This window comes from Delphinus delphis, chromosome 19 (assembly GCF_949987515.2).
Source record: "Delphinus delphis chromosome 19, mDelDel1.2, whole genome shotgun sequence".
Classification (NCBI taxonomy): Eukaryota; Metazoa; Chordata; class Mammalia; order Artiodactyla; family Delphinidae; genus Delphinus; species Delphinus delphis.
This window is the reverse complement of record NC_082701.1, coordinates 30,264,028-30,281,852: the sequence shown is the minus strand read 5'-3', so window position 1 is coordinate 30,281,852 and position 17,825 is coordinate 30,264,028. Positions and strand designations below refer to the sequence as shown.

Genomic DNA, 17,825 nt, shown 5'->3' with positions numbered 1-17,825 from the left:
TTTAATATTTATTTATTTATTTTGGCTGCGCCAGAACTTAGTTGCAGCATGCATGCGGGATCTAGTTCCCCGACCAGGGATCGAACCCAGACCCCCTGCATTGGGAGCATGGGGTCTTACCCACTGGACCACCAGGGAAGTCCCTTTGATTGTAGTCTTTTAGTAATTTTTCTATATAATGTATATGTACAAACATTCATAAATGTGGGCTTATACAGTATAACTTATACTTCATATATTAATAATATTTTCCAATCTCATTAAATATTTTCTTCCACTTTATTTTCTTAAGTGTAAATAGCATCTTGTCATGTATAAAATAATTTATTTGAATCAGTCATTGGCTTTTTTGGTTGTTTTAAAATTTCACTTATGTAAACAAATCTATTGTGGATTTTTGTTTTTTTTAATTTACTTTTATTTTTATTTTATTTTTGGCTATGTTGAGTCTTTGTTGCTGCACGTGGGCTTTCCCTAGTTGCGGCGAGCGGGGGCTATTCTTCGTTGCAGTGCGCGGGCTTCTCGCTGCAGTGGCTTCTCTTGTTGTGGAGCCTGGGCTCTAGGCGCGTGGGCTTCAGTAGTTGTGGCACACGGGCTCCGTAGTTGTGGCTCGCGGCTGTAGAGCACAGGCTCAGTAGTTGTGGCGCATGGGCTTATTTGCTCCGCGGCATGTGGGATCTTCCCAGACCAAGGCTCAAACCTGTGTCCCCTGCATTGGCAGGCGGATCCTTAACCACTGTGCCACCGGGGAAGCCCGTATTGTTATTATATGTAATAATTATTACATGTATACATATAGCTCTTGTTTTAAGGGAGTATTTTTGATATTTCTTTGCTTTCTGTGTTCTTAGAGAACAAAATAATAGAATTATAGTAAAAAGCTATGAATTTAAATTATGAAATCAGTCGTCTGAACTAATTAATTAAGATCATGTGTTTGTGTGTATTTATTCTTTTTCTCTAAGCAGGTTGGCAACATTGTACAAATCACCAAGCCAGAAGGATGCTACAGTACTATTTCAAATCACAGTCAGTATTATTTGGTTAGAGTGGGATTTTGGTGTTAGTGGGCAGTAATTATCTCAAGAGAGCATTTACAAATTGCTTCTGTTAACTTCTGTAGGCAGCAAGCATATTTGAGGACAGCTTTTGACGCTTAGAACATTATCCCCAAAATAGTAGTATATGTAAGAATTCTCTAGTCACAATTAAACTGAAATTTATTCTTAAGAACAGAGGAAATACTTATTTATAGGGGAGTGTGTTCCGTGCCATGTGTAATGTCAGGATATTAGATTTTTAAAGTGAAAGTCGTTAAAGATTTTCAGAAAAGAAAAAAATACCAGCATTACTCATTTTGATAGATCTATCATAGTCATCAAATATATCCCACTTTTTTCTTTTTTTATTGAAGTATAGTTGATATGTAATATTATATAAGTTACACGTGTACATTATAGTGATTCACAATTTTTAAAGGTTATACTCCATTTATAGTTATTGTAAAATACTGGCTATATTCCCCATGTTGTACAGTAATATCCTTGTAGTTTATTTTATGCATAGTGTTGTAGTTTGTACATCTCAATCCCCTACCTCATTATTGCCCCTCCCCACTTTCCTCTTCCCACTGGTGACCACTAGTTTGTTCTCTGTATCTGTAGGTCTGCTTCTTTTTTGTTGTATTCACTAGTTTCTTGTTATTTTTTTAGATTCCACATATAAGTGAAATATATCCCACTTTAAAGTGTTAATTTTCCAGTAATTTTACATCATAGAAAATAAATTTTTGGCTAAAATAATGCATATTTATCAATAGTGTTGAATCAGATATATTCTTAGCGTCTCATTTTTTAAGGACAAAAACAGAAATAGAAGGAGATTCTGAAACTGAATTATCTACTTAGTCTTTGCACTGCCCAGGTGCATTTAAAGTATCTAATCGGGACATTTTATTTTAGAGTATTTATTTTTATTGGGGTATAGTTGTTTTACAGTGTTGTGTTAGTTTCTATTGTACAGCGAAGTGGAGTTCCCTGTGCTATACAGCAGGTTCTCATTAGTTATCTGTTTTATATGTATTAGTGTATATATGTCAATCCCAATCTCCCAATTCATTAGAGTATTTAATTGTGAAAATATTTCTAAAGTACCTAAGTAATTAGTGCATGTTAATTCCTTTCACCTCTTTTAATAGAGTCACTGTAAAGTTTGTTAGGATTGACTTTTAGAGAATATTTTTATAATGTACTATATTTCTGTGTATGTGTATGTATAAGTAAAGACATACACATACTCTAGATAAAAGTTACCCTATTATAGCCCTGTCTATCTTTGAGGTTTATCCTCTTCATTCACAGTGGTTAATAACTTCTATCCCAAGAATAAAGTAGCTCTTTTATCAATTACTTTAAAATATTTGGAAGACCAGTTGTTATTTTAGATGTTCTTAAAGCATACTTGTATATTTTTTCATTTCGCAGCCTCAGGGATTTAGAGATGCTGTTGTTGCTACTGCATGTTCATTGCAAACAGAAGGTTCATTGAATATCCGGAAGCGGTCACGGGACTCAGAGGAAGAAAAGGAATCCAAAGACTAGTCTCAGAGTATACATATGTATTGATGCTGTGAGAGATGCAGTGCTTACAAGTAGTAGACTCGTTACTTTAGAATATAAACACTATGGCGTGAATGAATCCATAGAATATAAACACTATGGCGTGAATGAATCTATATTAAGTGAATGGTGAATGAATGGATCAGGTCTATATTAAGTGAAAACACTTAACAAATAGGATTCTCTGAAAGTTTTTCTAAACTAAGCAGTGTTCTACAGTTGTATTTAACCCTGTTTTCATTTTCAATAACATTCAGTAGAGATGATACAGTTATTGTATTTTGCAAATGTGGAAAGCTGATCGCTTGTGGCCAATCTGAATTTAATATTCAGACTGTTTTCTCCTCCTTTCTTTGCCAATTGCCTAGACATTTCTAGGAAGAAAAGATTTTTTTCACATTCCTATTGTGCTCTCCTCTTTAAATGTAGCTTTGATAATTCTTAAAAATGACATGTCTCCATTATGAAGAAAAGCCAGCACCATGAGTCAGCATATCATTACATTCAGTTTATGAGTAGGATACACATTTTGGATGACCAATCTGATTTTAGTGACCCCGATCCTAAAATCTAAGTCATTTGTTCATTTTTTAATGTTATTTTGTAACATTAAAGGAAGGACTTTAGAGTTGTTATCCCATCTAGAACATTGACTGGAACATATATCTATGTTGTCAAGTTGATAAGCTCACAGTCATTTATTTCTATATTTTTGAAACATGGTGTGATCCAGTTCTAGGTGTATTGACATTTTTCCTTTGAATAATCTTAATACTGCTTGAATAAATTAAAAATTTGGATTGTTGAGTGGTTTCAAAATTTAAAAATGTTTTGGTACCTGGTTCTTAGTGCTTCTTAATTCATTTACAAAATTTACTTTAACTCCCAGTGGAAGAAAATTATTTAAGTAATTGAATATTATATACCGTGACAACCATATTTTCCAGACTTCAGTGACAGTTGGTATTTCCTGTCCCAGACTGAACACTAAATTCATAAAATTTTAAAAATGTAATTATTCTGTAATTGATTATACATAGACTAACCATAGTTGGCAAGGACTTTTTAAAGAATGAAAATAGGCACTGCTAACAATTATACCAGGACATAAATCAGGACTGTCCCAGGCAAATCAGGCTTATGGTCATCCTAATTATGTAAGACTAATTTCAAATGACTACTTTAGTATAGGATAACTAATTGTAACACTCTTATTTTTGAGCGCTTTAAGGCATATGGTTTTTCTTTTCTTTTGTGGTACGTGGGCCTCTCACTGTTGTGGCCTTTCCCGTTGCGGAGCACAGGCTCCAGACATGCAGGCTCAGCGGCCATGGCTCACGGGCCCAGCCGCTCCGCGGCATGTGGGATCTTCCTGGGCCGGGGCATGAACCCGCGTCCCCTGCATCGGCAGGTGGGCTCTCAACCACTGCGCCACCAGGGAAGCCCCATATGTTTTTATTATAATTAATGCAGTCATTATAAAAAATTACCTGTCATTTTATATTCTGTCTACTCAAATCATAACGTCAAGAGAGTAAGGGGGTTGTTAAGTGATAAATATCAGTGTTACCAGGCATCAGATACTGTTAAGAGGTCATTTTATAAAGCATTATAACACTGTACTTTAAAAGAACTATGAGACCCCAAAATGGATTAAAGACCTAAATGTAAGGCCAGACACTGTCAAACTCTTAGAGGAAAACATAGGCAGAACACTCTGACATAAATCACAACAAGATCCTTTTTGACTCACCTCCTAGAGAAATGGAAATAAAAATAAACAAATGGGACCTAATGAAACTTAAAAGCTTTTGCACAGCAAAGGAAACCATAAACAAGACAAAAAGACAACCCTCAGAATGGGAGAAAATATTTGCAAATGAAGCAACTGACAAAGGAGTAATCTCCAAAATTTACAAGCAGCTCATGCAGCTCAATAACAAAAAAACAAACAACCCAATCCAAAAATGGGCAGAAGACCTAAATAAACATTTCTCCAAAGAAGATATACAGATTGCCAATAAACACATGAAAGAATGCTCAACATCATTAATCATTAGAGAAATGCAAATCAAAACTACAATGAGATATCATCTCACACCAGTCAGAATGGCCATCATCAAAAAATATACAAACAATAAATGCTGGAGAGGGTGTGGAGAAAAGAGAGCCCTCTTGCACTGTTGGTGGGAATGTAAATTGATACAGCCACTATGGAGAACAGTATGGAGATTCCTTAAAAAACTAAAAATAGAACTACCATACGACCCAGCAATCCCACTACTGGGCATATACTCTGAGAAAACCATAATTCAAAAAGAATCATGTACCAAAATGTTCATTGCAGCTCTATTTACAATAGCCAGTACATGGAAGCAACCTAAATGTCCATCAACAGATGAATGGATAAAGAAGATATGGCACATATGTACAATGGAATATTACTCAGCCATAAAAAGAAGCGAAATCGAGTTATTTGTAGTGATGTGGATGGACCTAGAGTCTCATACAGAGTGAAGTAAGTCAGAAATACCGTATGCTAACACATATATATGGAATCTAAGAAAAAAAAATGGTCATGGAGAACTGAGGGGCAAGACGTGAATAAAGACAGACCTACTAGAGAATGGACTTGAGGATATGGGGAGGGGGAAGGGTAAGCTGGGACAAAGTGAGAGAGTGGCATGGACATATATACACTACCAAACGTAAAATAGATAGCTAGTGGGAAGCAGCTGCACAGCACAGAGAGATCAGCTCGGTGCTTTGTGACCACCTAGAGGGGTGGGAGGGAGGGAGACACAAGGGAAGAGATATGGGAACATATGTATACGTATAACTGATTCACTTTGTTATAAAGCAGAGACCATTGTAAGGCAATTATATTCTAATAAAGATGTTAAAAAAAAATGAAACCCTGAATATTGACAAAGCCAAGTGTATTTCTTTTTGTTTGCAACTCTTTTTAAATAAAATTTTCATATAGCCTTTCAAAGTTGTGCTGAAAAGATATTTATTTTTCTAGTTATAATATACACTTAGTCCGCTTGGGCTGCAGAAACAAAATACCATAGACTTACACAACAGAATTTTCTCATGGTATTTTCTCAGTGTCCCAGTATGGTCTGGTTCTGGTAAGGGCTGTCTTCCTTGCTTGCAGACAACTGCCTTCTCACTGTTGGCTCACGAGGACTTTCCTAGGTGAATGCGCAGAGGTAGAGACCGTTCTCTCTTCCTGTCTTATAAGACCACCAATCCTGTGAGAAATCCACCCTTATAACCTCATTTAACATTAATTACCTCCTAAAAGCCCTATCTCCAAATAGTCACATTGGAGGTAGGGCTTCAACATATGAATTTTGAGAGGACACATTTCAGTCCATAGCATTCTGCCGCTGGTCCCCGCAAATTCATGTCCTTCTCACATGCAAAATACATTCTATCCCAACAGCCCCCAAAGTCTTAATTCATTCCAGCATCAACTCTAAAGTACAAAGTCTCATTAAAATAATCTCTAAATCAGATGCCAGTGAGATTCCAGGTACAGTTTTTTTTTTTAATATTTATTTTTATTTGGTTGTGCCGGGTCTTAGTTGTGGTGTGTGAACTCTTAGTTGCAGCATACGTGTGGGATTTAGTTCCCTGACCAAGGATCGAACCCGGGCCGCCTGCGTTGGGAGTGGGGAAGTCCTCAGGTACAGTTCTTTCTGAGGCAGAATTCTCCAGCTGTGAACCTGTGAAACCTGACAAGTCTTTCCGAAATAAAATGGTAGGATAGACATTCTCATTCTAAAGGAAGAAATCAGAAGGAAAAATGGAGTGATGGGTCCCCAGGAAGTCCAAAACCTAGCCAGGCAAATTCCATTAGATCTTAAGGCTTGACATTAATCCTTTTTGGTTTGATACTCTGCCTTCCAGGCCCAGTGGCATGGCAGCATCACCCCACAACTCTAGGTGGAGGTTCTGCCCCTGACCTCTGGCAGAGGCCATCTGGCCTGTTGAAAATGAGGTAGTATCCCTGATGACCTCTGAATGGCCTTCAGGGTCATTTTTCCCTCTTCTTGAAGAATAGCTGATGTTTGCAGCAAAATAGCTCTCCAGTCCTTTCAAATCCAAAAAGTCGGTCAGCCTTCCTTTGTCCTGTCTCTATCCCCTTCAGTTCAAACTGGCATTGTTTTGGCTCTTATAATACCATAAGCTTTTTATGGAGTGATGATCCAGCCACACCCTTGATGTCCTCTTCAGAACATGCTGTCTAATTTGCAATATAGATAGGCTGAGAATTTTCCAAATTTTTAGGTTCCGGTTCCTTTTTGCTTGACAATTTCTTCATATATCTCATTTTGCATTTTACTATAAACAGGAGGAGCCAAGCCACTCCTTCAGTACTTCACTTAGAAACCTCAGCTAAATAGCCAGTTTCATTACTTGGAAGTTCTATCTTCCACGGAACACTAAATTCAGCCAGTTCTTTGCCACTTTATAACAAGGGTCACCTTTTCTCCAGTTTCCAATAACATGTTCCTCATTTCCATTTCAGATCTCACCAGAATCACCTTTAATACCCATATTTCTAGCATGCCACCTCCAAACTCTTCCAGCCTCCACCCATTACTGTTCCAAAGTTTCTTCCACAGTTTTAGGTATTCCTTAAAGCAACACCCCGCTTCTCAATACTAAAATCTGTAGTAGTAGCTTGTGCTGCCGTGGCAAAATCCCATAGATTGGGTGGCTTAAAAGAAGTTTATTTTCTCACAGTTCTAGAGGCTAGAAGTCCAAGATAATGGTGCTAGCAGGTTGTTTCTGGTATAATAGGAGATCTCTTCCATGGCCTCTTCTCACTATGTTCTCACATGATGGTTAGAGATTGAGAGCATGAGTGAGCAAGCTTTCAGGTGTCTGTTCTTATAATGGTGCTAATTCTATCATAAGGACCCTGCTCTTCTGACCTCATTTAACCTTAATTACCTCCTAAAAGCCCTGTCACCAAGTATAATCACATTGGAGGTTAGAGAATAAGAATAACATAAGAACTTTGGGGAGACACAATGCAGTCTGTAACACTATAGGAAACAAAATACACATAAGTATAATTAAAAAAAAATTATATAGTATTGTAACCTGCTTTTTAAAATTCTTAATATATCCTCATGTATTCCACATAACTAAATTTTTCTTTGACTTTTTAAAAAATAAATAAATTTATTTATTTATTTATGGCTGCATTGGGTTTTTGTTGCCCCGCGCGGGCTTTCTCTAGTTGCAGAGAGCGGGGGCTACTCTTCGTTGTGGTGTGCGGGCTACTCGTTGCGGTGGCTTCTCGTGGAGCACGGGCTCTAGGCGCACGGGCTTCAGTAGTTGTGGTGTATGGGCTCAGTAGTTGTGGCTCATGGGCTCTAGAGCACAGGCTCAGTAGTTGTGGCGCACGGGCTTAGTTGGCTCCGCGGCATGTGGGATCTTCCTGGACCAAAGCTCGAACCCATGTCCCCTGCATTGGCAGGTGGATTCTTAACCACTGCGCCACCAGGGAAGTCCCTCTGTGATAGTTTTTAATGGTTGTGCATACTTTTAAAACTTCTTTTTGGAGTTTTAGTTATTACTGTATTTTTAGTGTTATAAACAACACTTCTAATAAGCATGTAAGTTCCTTTTTAAAGAAATCAAAATTATGATTTGTATCATAATGTATGATTTGTATTAATTTCCTCTTGCTGCTTGTAATAAATTACTGTAGGTTAGTGGCTTAAAAGAGCACAAGTCTGGGGAGTTCCCTGGCAGGCCAGTGGTTAGGACTTTGAACTCTTACTGCAGAGGGCCCGGGTTTGATCCCTGGTTGGGAAACTAAGATCCCAGAAGCCATGTGATGTGGTGCAGCCAAAAATAAAAATAAAACAAGAACACAAGTCTGAAATCAGTTTCAAAGGGCTAAAATCAAGGTGTCAGCAGGCCTGCATCCTCCTGGAGGGTCTTTGGGAAAATCTGTTTCGTTGCTTTTTCTACCTTCTAGAAACTGCCTGCATTCCTTGGTTCATAGCCCATCTTCAAAGACTGCAGCGTAGCATCTTCCAGTCTCTCTTTCTATGTTTCCATCACCTTTTTCTCACTCTCCTCCTGCCCTCCCTTTAAAAGGACACTTGTGATTACATTTAGGGCCCAGTCAGATAATCCAGGATAATATCCCCATCTTGAGGTCTTAATTTAATCATATCTGCAAAGTCCCTTTCGCATGTAAATTAGGATTCACAAATTTCGAGGATTAGGATGGAAACGTTTTTGGGAAGCCACTATTCAGCCCCTCAAATCATGTGGCAACATGATTCAAGAAATAATGATCTTTGGGTAATTCATATGTAATATGCACATTAAAGTTCGAAAAGCACTGGGACAGATATTTTACCATTTTTCAACTTTTCATAGATGGTTATTCCCATTTATGAAACAAAGAAAAAAGAGGATAGTTCCTTAGCTTTTTGCAAGCTTTATTTTTTTAAGGAGTATATTTTTTCTTAATTATAAAATATGTAGAACAGGCATACCTCAGAAATAGTGTGGTTTGGTACCAGGCCACTGCAATAAAGCAAATATTAAAGCAAGTCACACAAACTTTTTTGGTTTCCCAGTACATATAAAAGTTTTGTTTATACCATACTGTAGTTTATTAAGTGTGCAGTAGCATTATGTCTAAAAAAAAAAGTACATACCTTAATTAAAAATACTTTATTGCCTAAAAATACTTTATTGCTAAAAACTGCAAGCTTTCTTTTTTTAAAATATAGCACTCTTTTTATACATATATTTTTTAATTTATTTATTTTTGGCTGCGTTGAGTCTTAGTTGCGGCGCACGGGCTCCAGAGCGCATGGGCTCTGTAGTTGCAGCACGCGGGCTTAGTTGCCCTGTGGTACATGGGATCTTAGTTCCCTGACCAGGGATCAAACCTGCGTCCCCTGCATTGGAAGGTGGATTCTTAACCACTGGACCACCAGGGAAGTCCCTAAAAGCTGCAAGCTTTCAACGAGCCATAATCTTCTTGCAAGAGTAACAACAAAGATCGTTGATCACAGATCAACATAACAAATATAACAATAATGAAGTTTGAAATATTGCAAGAATTACTAAAAATGTGACACAGAGACATGAAATGAGCAAATACTGTTGGGAAAATGGCGCAATAAACTTGCTCAGTAAAGGGTTGTCACAAACCTTCAGTTTGTAAAAAATAATATCTGTGAAGCAAAATAAAATGAGATATGCCTGTAACTTTTAAAACATGCAGACACTTTTTAAAAGTAATTCTTCCTTGGTTTTACAAACATTTTATCCTTTATTGAAACTGTATTTTTTCCCAAAGTATTATCACTTTTAGCTTCAATTTTGGAGATATGTAACACAAAATATACTTATATAGTGCCTTATGATTTTGAAACACTTTTACATCATTTAATTTGATCTTTCTAGCAACTCTGTCAGTTAGGTGTGATAGGCTGGCCTGTATGCTTTCATTCTTTTCATCTATCCATCCCTCCATCCCTCCATCCCTCCATCAATCCATCCATCCATCTACTGCGTAACATGTACACATTTAACAAGGGCTTGTATGAATAAATATTTCAAATAAGATTTAGAACCTTTGGTCATGCATAGGATGGTGTTTCTGAACATTTTTTATTATAAAATAAATATAGGTAATTTAATAGTGGTCTTTTAAATTTTTTTTTTTAAGATTGGGATAAAATAGTACTTAAAATTGGCCATTTTAACCATTTTTAAGTGTATAATTCAGTGACATTTTTAATTGTTGTAGGACCATCTCCACTATTTTATTTATTTTTTGGGGGTGTGTGTTGGGTCTTCGATGCTGCACGTGGGCTTTTTCTAGTTGCAGCCAGCGGGGGCTACTCTTTGTTGCGATGTGCAGGCTTTTCATTGCAGTGGTTTCTCTTGTTGTGGATCATGGGCTCTAGGCGCGCAGGCTTCAGTATTTGTGGTGCATGGACTCAGTAGTTGTGGCTCGTGGGCTCTAGAGCACAGGCTCAGTAGTTGTGGCACATGGGCTTAGTTGCTCCGCAGCATGTGGGATCTTCCTGACCAGAGATTGAACCCGTGTCACCTGCATTGGCAGGCGGATTCTTTACCACTGTGCCACCAGGTAAGTCCCTCCAGTATTTTAAAAACTTTTCATCACCCCAAACAGAGACTCTGTACCCATTAAGCAATAACTCTTCATTATTTCCTCCACCAGCTCCTGGTAATCTCTACTCTACTTTCTATTTCTATGAATTTGCTTATCATATATATTTCATATAAGTGATAAGACTCATACAATATTTTTCCTTTTGTGTCTGGCTTATTTCGCTTAGCATAATGTTTTCAAGGTTCATCCATGTTGTAGCATGTAGAAGAACTTCAGTCCTTTTTATGCCTATGTAATATTCCATTGTGTGTATATACCACATTTTGCTTATCCATTCATCTGTTGATAGACATTTGGGTTGTTTCTAATAGTGTTTTAATATAACTGTATATAAGTAAACTTTTTGTTTCTTGAAACTTTTATTGGTTTTTATTTATCAAGTTTGGGACAGTTAATTTGTCTTTGGAATATTTTCAAGCTATTCCTAGTAGCTTAAATTTTAACCCTAATAGACTTATTTTCATTTCCCAGATCAGCTATTTTAATTTTCTCTCTAATTACTGTATTTTGTTTTTCTTGTTAATAATGTTCTTACTAAAATGTTTACAACTAGTTACCAGTGATAAAATTATAATAAAATGTGGTAGAGAGAAGATAGGACTAGAGTCAGAAGACCTGGATCCTAATTCCAGCCGAGACATTAATAAGCCATGTCAATTTAAACACCTTTATTTTCTCATGCCCTTCTCTTATAAAATTTATAAAATAAGATAGGACTGAGAGGAGCTTCAAGATGGCGAAAGAGTAAGACGCAGAGATCACCTTCCTCTCCACAAATACATCAGAAATATATCTACATGTGGAACAGCTCCTACAGAACACCTACTGAACGCTGGCAGAAGACCTCAGACCTCCCAAAAGGCAAGAAACTCCCCAGGTGCCTGGGTAGGGCAAAAGAAAAAAGAAAAAACAGACAAAAGAATAGGGACGGGACCTGCACCAGTGGGAGGGAGCCGTGAAGGAGGAAAGGTTTCCACACACTAGGAAGCCCCTTCGCGGGTGGAGACTGCGGGTGGCGGAGGGGGGAAGCTTTGGAGCCACGGAGGAGAGCGCAGCAACAGGGGTGCGGAGGGGAAAGTGGAGAGATTCCTGCACAGAGGATCAGGGCCGACCAGCACTCACCAGCCCGAGAGGCTTGTCTGCTCACCCGCCGGGGCGGGCGGGGGTTGGGAGCTGAGGCTCGGGCTTCGGAGGTCGGACCCCAGGGAGAGGAGTGGGGTTGGCTGTGTGAACACAGCCTGAAGGGGGCTAGTGCGCCACAGCTAGCCGGGAGGGAGTCCAGGAAAAGTCTGGAACTGCTGAAGAGGCAAGAGACTTTTTCTTGCCTCTTTGTTTCCTGGTGCGCGAGGAGAGGGGATTAAGAACGCCGCTTAAAAGGAGCTCCGAGATGGGCGCGAGCTGCGGCTATCAGCGCGGACCCCAGAGACGGGCGTGGGACGCTAAGGCTGTTGCTGCCGCCACCAAGAAGCCTGTGTGCGAGCACAGGTCACTATCCACACCGCCCCTCCCGGGAGCCTGTGTAGCCCCGCCACTGCCAGGGTCCCGTGATCCAGGGACAACTTCCCAGGGAGAACGCATGGCGCCTTAGGCTGGTGCAATGTCATGCTGGCCTCTGCCGCCTAGGCTCGCCCCGCACTCTGTACCCCTCCGTCCCCCTGGCCTGAGTGAGCCAGAGCCCCCGAATCAGCTGCTCCTTTAACCCCATCCCGTCTGAGGGAAGAACAGACGCCCTCAGGCAACCTACACACAGAGGCGGGGCCAAATCCAAAACTGAACCCCAGGAGCTGTGCGAACGAAGAAGAGAAAGGGAAATTTCTCCCAGCAGCCTCAGGAACAGCGGATTAAATCTCGAAAATCAACTTGATGTACCCTACATCTGTGGAATACCTGAATAGACAACGTATCATCCCAAAATGAGGAGGTGGACTTTGGGAGCAAAGATATATATATTTTTTTCACTTTTTCTCTTTTTGTGAGTGTGTATGTGTATGCTTCTCTGTGTGATTTTGACTGTATAGCTTTGCTTTTACCATTTGTCCTAAGGTTCTGCCTGTATGTTTTTTTGTTTTGGTTTGGCTTTTTTTACTTCTTAAAATTTTTTCCTTAATAATTATTTTTTATTTTATTTTACTTTATCTCCTTTCTTTCTTTCCTTCTATATTTTTCTCCCTTTTATTCTGAGCCATGTGGATGACAGGCTCTTGGTGCTCTAGCCAGGCGTCAGGGCTGTGATTCTGAGGTGGGAGAGCCAAGTTCAGACACTGGTCCACAAGAGACCTCCCAGCTCCACGTAATATCAAACGGCGAAAATCTCCCAGAGATCCCCATCTCAACGCCAAGACCCAACTTCACTCAACGACCAGCAAGCTGCAGTGCTGGACACTCTATGCCAAACAGCTAGCAAGACAGGAACAGTGTACGAAAGGGAGACCCCAAACACAGTAAGTTAAGCAAAATGTGAAGACAGAAAAACACACAGCAGATGAAGGAGCAAGGCAAAAACCCACCAGACCTAACAAAGGAAGAGGAAATAGGCAGTCTACCTGAAAAAGAATTCAGAATAATGATAGTAAAGATGATCCAAAATCTTGGAAATAGAATAGAGAAAATGCAAGAAACGTTTAACAAGGGCCTAGAAGAACTAAAGAGCAAACAAACAGTGATGAGGAACACAATAAGTGAAATTAAAAATGCTCTAGAAGGGATCAATAGCAGAATAACTGAGGCAGCAGAACGGATAAGTGACCTGGAAGATAAAATAGTGGAAATAACTACTACAGAGCAGAATAAAGAAAAAAGAATTAAAAGAATTGAGGACAGTCTCAGAGACCTCTGGGACAACATTAAACACACCAACATTCGAATTATAGGGGTGCCAGAAGAAGAAGAGAAAAAGAAAGGGACTGAGAAAATATTTGAAGAGATTATAGTTGAAAACTTCCCTAATATGGGAAAGGAAATAGTTAATCAAGTCCGGGAAGCAAAGAGAGTCCCATACAGGATAAATCCAAGGAGAAACTTGCCAAGACACATATTAATCGAACTATCAAAAATTAAATACAAAGAAAAAATATTAAAAGCAGCAAGGGAAAAACAACAAATAACACACAAGGGAATGCCCATAAGGTTAACAGCTGATCTTTCAGCAGAAACTCAGCAAGCCAGAAGGGAGTGACAGGACATATTTAAAGTGATGAAGGAGAAAAACCTACAACCAAGATTACTCTACCCAGCAAGGATCTCATTCAGATTTGACAGAGAAATTAAAAGCTTTACAGACAAACAAAAGCTAAGAGAATTCAGCACCACCATGGAGAACAGTATGGAGGTGCCTTAAAAAACTAAAAATAGAACTACCATACGACCCAGTAATCCCACTACTGGGCAAATACCCTGAGAAAACCATAATTCAAAAAGAGTCATGTACCAAAATGTTCATTGCAGCTCTATTTACAATAGACAGGACATGGAAGCAACCTAAGTGTCCATCAACAGATGAATGGATAAAGAAGATGTGGCACATATATACAATGGAATATTACTCAGCCATAAAAGGAAATGAAATTGAGTTATTTGTAGTGAGGTGGATGGACCTAGAGTCTGTAATTGAGAGTGAAGTTAGTCAGAAAGAGAAAAACAAATACCATATGCTAACACATATATATGGAATCTAAGAAAACAAAAATGGTCATGGAGAACCTAGGGGCAAGACGTGAATAAAGACACAGATCTACTAGAGAATGGACTTGAGGATATGAGGAGGGGGAAGGGTAAGCTGGGACAAAGTGAGAGAGTGGCATGGACATATATACGCTACCAAACGTAAAATAGATAGCTAGTGGGAAGCAGTTGCATGGCACAGGGAGATCAGCTTGGTGCTTTGTGACCACCTAGCTAGAGGAGTGGGATAGGGAGGATGGGAGGGAGGGAGACGCAAGAGGGAAGAGATATGGGAACACATGTATATGTATAACTGATTTACTTTGTTACAAAGCAGAAACTAACACACCATTGTAAAGCAATTATACTCCAATAAAGATGTCAAAAAAAAAAGATGGGACTAAATGATTGCTAAATTCATTGGTCAAAATTTTGTGGTTTCTGTTTTTGCAGAGGCGTTTATTAAATATTCACTTTAAATGAACAATACTGGAAATATGGAAGAGTGACATTTACACATTTTTAATTTTAAAAATCAATAATTCTAGGGTTTCCATTCCAATATATTGCATTTCAATTTTGAGACATGATGTTGAAATGTTCTATTACGTTTTAGAAAAACCCACTGAGTTGCAGGAGAGAGGCTGGCTTAACGTCAGTGCCTAAATTTACTGTTACTGTTAGAATTTACAGAACATTTTGCTCCCTTAGAACTGATTTTGGCATAAAACATGTTGACAAGATTTCATGTGTTTTCGACCACAATATATTCCTTTGCCTGTTTTCAGTTTTAGTTCACCATTGACTTAGGCCTTTTTTGCTTCCGCTATCCATTTGACTCTCTTTATGTATAGTAAGATGTGAGTTTTTAAATACATCGATACTCAGATAGTGATTTTACATATAGCTTATTTTATGAGAATGTAAAAGTTGGGGTCACTCAGAAGAGCTTGAGAACTTATGGAAATTATGTTCTACCTATTTTCAAAATTTAAAAATTAACACAGATAAGAAAAAGTGAAGTAGCAAAGTAAAGAGAATTTATATTAAGTTATATAAACCAAGGCAAAGAGGAAAACATAATTGATTATATAACTCTTGGTCTAATAATGGGAAACATAATTGCTATCATTAGTTCTTCAAGAGAAAAATGTTTTTCTGGTCTTTGTTTTTTATTTTATTTTTTAATTATTTTTTTTTTGCTAAGCAATATTTGCACAAGATTTGAAATTCAGTGAAAAGTAAGTCTTCTTTCCTCCCCTGTACCTTAGTCACTCAGTTCATTTTTAGGGGGCAATCATCATTACCAGTTTCTTGTGTGATCTTCTAGAGCTATTCCATGTATCTAAAATATAAATATAATTTTTCTTCAACACCTAAATCTTAACCCAAACTGCACCTTATTTTTGTATTGGTACATATAGAATTTTCTCAATTAAAAAATTACTGTGTGATATTCCATTGTACCAATATCGTTTTATTTAATCATTCTTAAATTGATGGATATTTAGATTAATCAAATTTTTCGTGAGGATATAAGGAATTGGTCAGAGTGTATGTGCATTTAGAATTTTGATCGATGTTGCCCACATATCCTCCAGAGATACTACCAATGTATACTTCCACCAATGTTCTTTGAGAGAGGCTGTTTATGCCCTTAACATCATATTTTATCTTTTTTGCCAATTTGATAAGTTTATTAAAATGACATCTCATAGTGTGATATTAACATTTTCTTGTTCTTTTCTCTTTTTATAAGTGAGTTTGAATGTTTTTTGATTTGCTTACAAGTTACTCTGTTTCCTTTTCTATGAACTGACTGTTCTTATTTTTTGTCCATTTTTTTATTGGGTGGTTGGTCTTTTTAATCTGTGAGAGTTCTTTACATATTAAGGAAGGTATTAGGCCTTTGTGATATGGCAGATATTTTCCCCAGTTTCTCTTTTTTTTTTGTCTCACAGAAATTAGATGTTTATGTTGTCAGTTTTTCACTTTTGTTTGAGTTGTGTGTCCTATTTAGACCTTCCCATTCTATGATTATTAAATAATCCCATTTTTTCTTAGAGAACTGTAAACAAATATAATTTTATGTTTAAATCTCTCCATCTGGAATTTATTTGTATGTTAACCATGGCCTTGAGTTTTGAATTTGACAAAGGGCCCCTGAGTAAGAGGTGTCTCAGAAGGCAGTTAGATGAAAAATGCCAATGTATTCTATCTTATATCAGCCAAACTCTAAAGGCAAGTTCTATGTAGGACAATTAGTGAAATATGGTAGTATTATAGCTAATGCATTTTTCTTCATGAATTTTGGGGTTTATTCATTCATTTATTTAATAAATATTAATTTTTTTTAATCAGCCAGAATTGGATTCTGTTTGTAGTGACAGAATCCGGTTGAATGTGCACTTTTCTCTCTTAACCTCTAAAGAATTACTCTAGTCCTTATTTCAGTCGTCATGTTAATCCTCTTTTGTGTCCCAAATCAACATGTTAAGCTCTATCACCCATGCTCCAAATCCACTGCAATCTGTTTTAAATTAACAATGTCATAGTTTTATCAAATATTTGACATATATAAAACCAAACCCATTTTTCCCCAAATTGGTTTCCTTTTTCTACTTCATTTCTCTTAATGTCAGAACCTTTCTCAAAGACTTACTCTCATAATAACTACATATCTAGTCAGTTGCCAAATTATTAATTCTATAACAGGTATGCTCAAGTGTCAGCAAGTTGTACTCTAAGAACTTGGAAATTAGAGAAATAAGTTTGTTTTTTGGCTGTGTTGGGTTTCATTGCTGCACGTGGGCTTTCTCTAGTTGCAGCGAGTGGGGGCTACTGTTCATTGTGGTGAGTGGGCTTCTCATTGCAGTGGCTTCTCGTTGCAGAGCATGGGCTCTAGGCATGCGGGCTTCAGTAGTTGTGGCACACAGGCTCAGTAGTTGTGGCACGCAGGCTCAGTAGTTGTGGCATATGGGCTTAGTTGCTCTGTGCCATGTGGGCTCTTCCCAGACCAGAGATCGAACCCGTGTCCCCTGCTTTGGCAGGCGGATTCTTAACCACTGCACCGCCAGGGAAGACCCTAGAGAAATAAGTTTGCTCTCAGGATTAAACTATGGAATCTTCAAGACCCCTTACTAATAGTAGCTAACATTTACTGTATGTTACAGAAATAATAGGAAGGCAGAAAAAGCCAGCTTGGAAATGCATAACCTAGTTAATTAGTTCCAGAGCCCCAGACAGCAGGGACCATAGGAATGGTCTCATGGTAGGAGCCCACTGAGGTGAATGAACTATCACCCTTCTCTATCCTTATTACTTGGTCAGGATTCAAAGTCAGGGGAGAGAAT

General features: G+C 38.2%; 1 protein-coding gene across 2 annotated transcripts in view; it reads left to right on the top strand.

The window, feature by feature from the left end:
- The window catches only part of RAD51C (RAD51 paralog C), a 33,446-nt gene extending 28,058 nt beyond the window's left edge, over nucleotides 1–5,388 (top strand). For both annotated transcript variants that reach the window (XM_059996738.1, XM_059996737.1), the window contains 2 exons: nucleotides 969–1,029; nucleotides 2,484–5,388. In XM_059996738.1, coding sequence (XP_059852721.1) covers nucleotides 969–1,029; nucleotides 2,484–2,600 — 178 coding nt within the window. In that variant the 3' untranslated portion in view covers nucleotides 2,601–5,388. The remainder of the gene's footprint in view (nucleotides 1–968; nucleotides 1,030–2,483) is intronic.
- The last annotated feature ends 12,437 nt before the right edge of the window (nucleotides 5,389–17,825 follow it).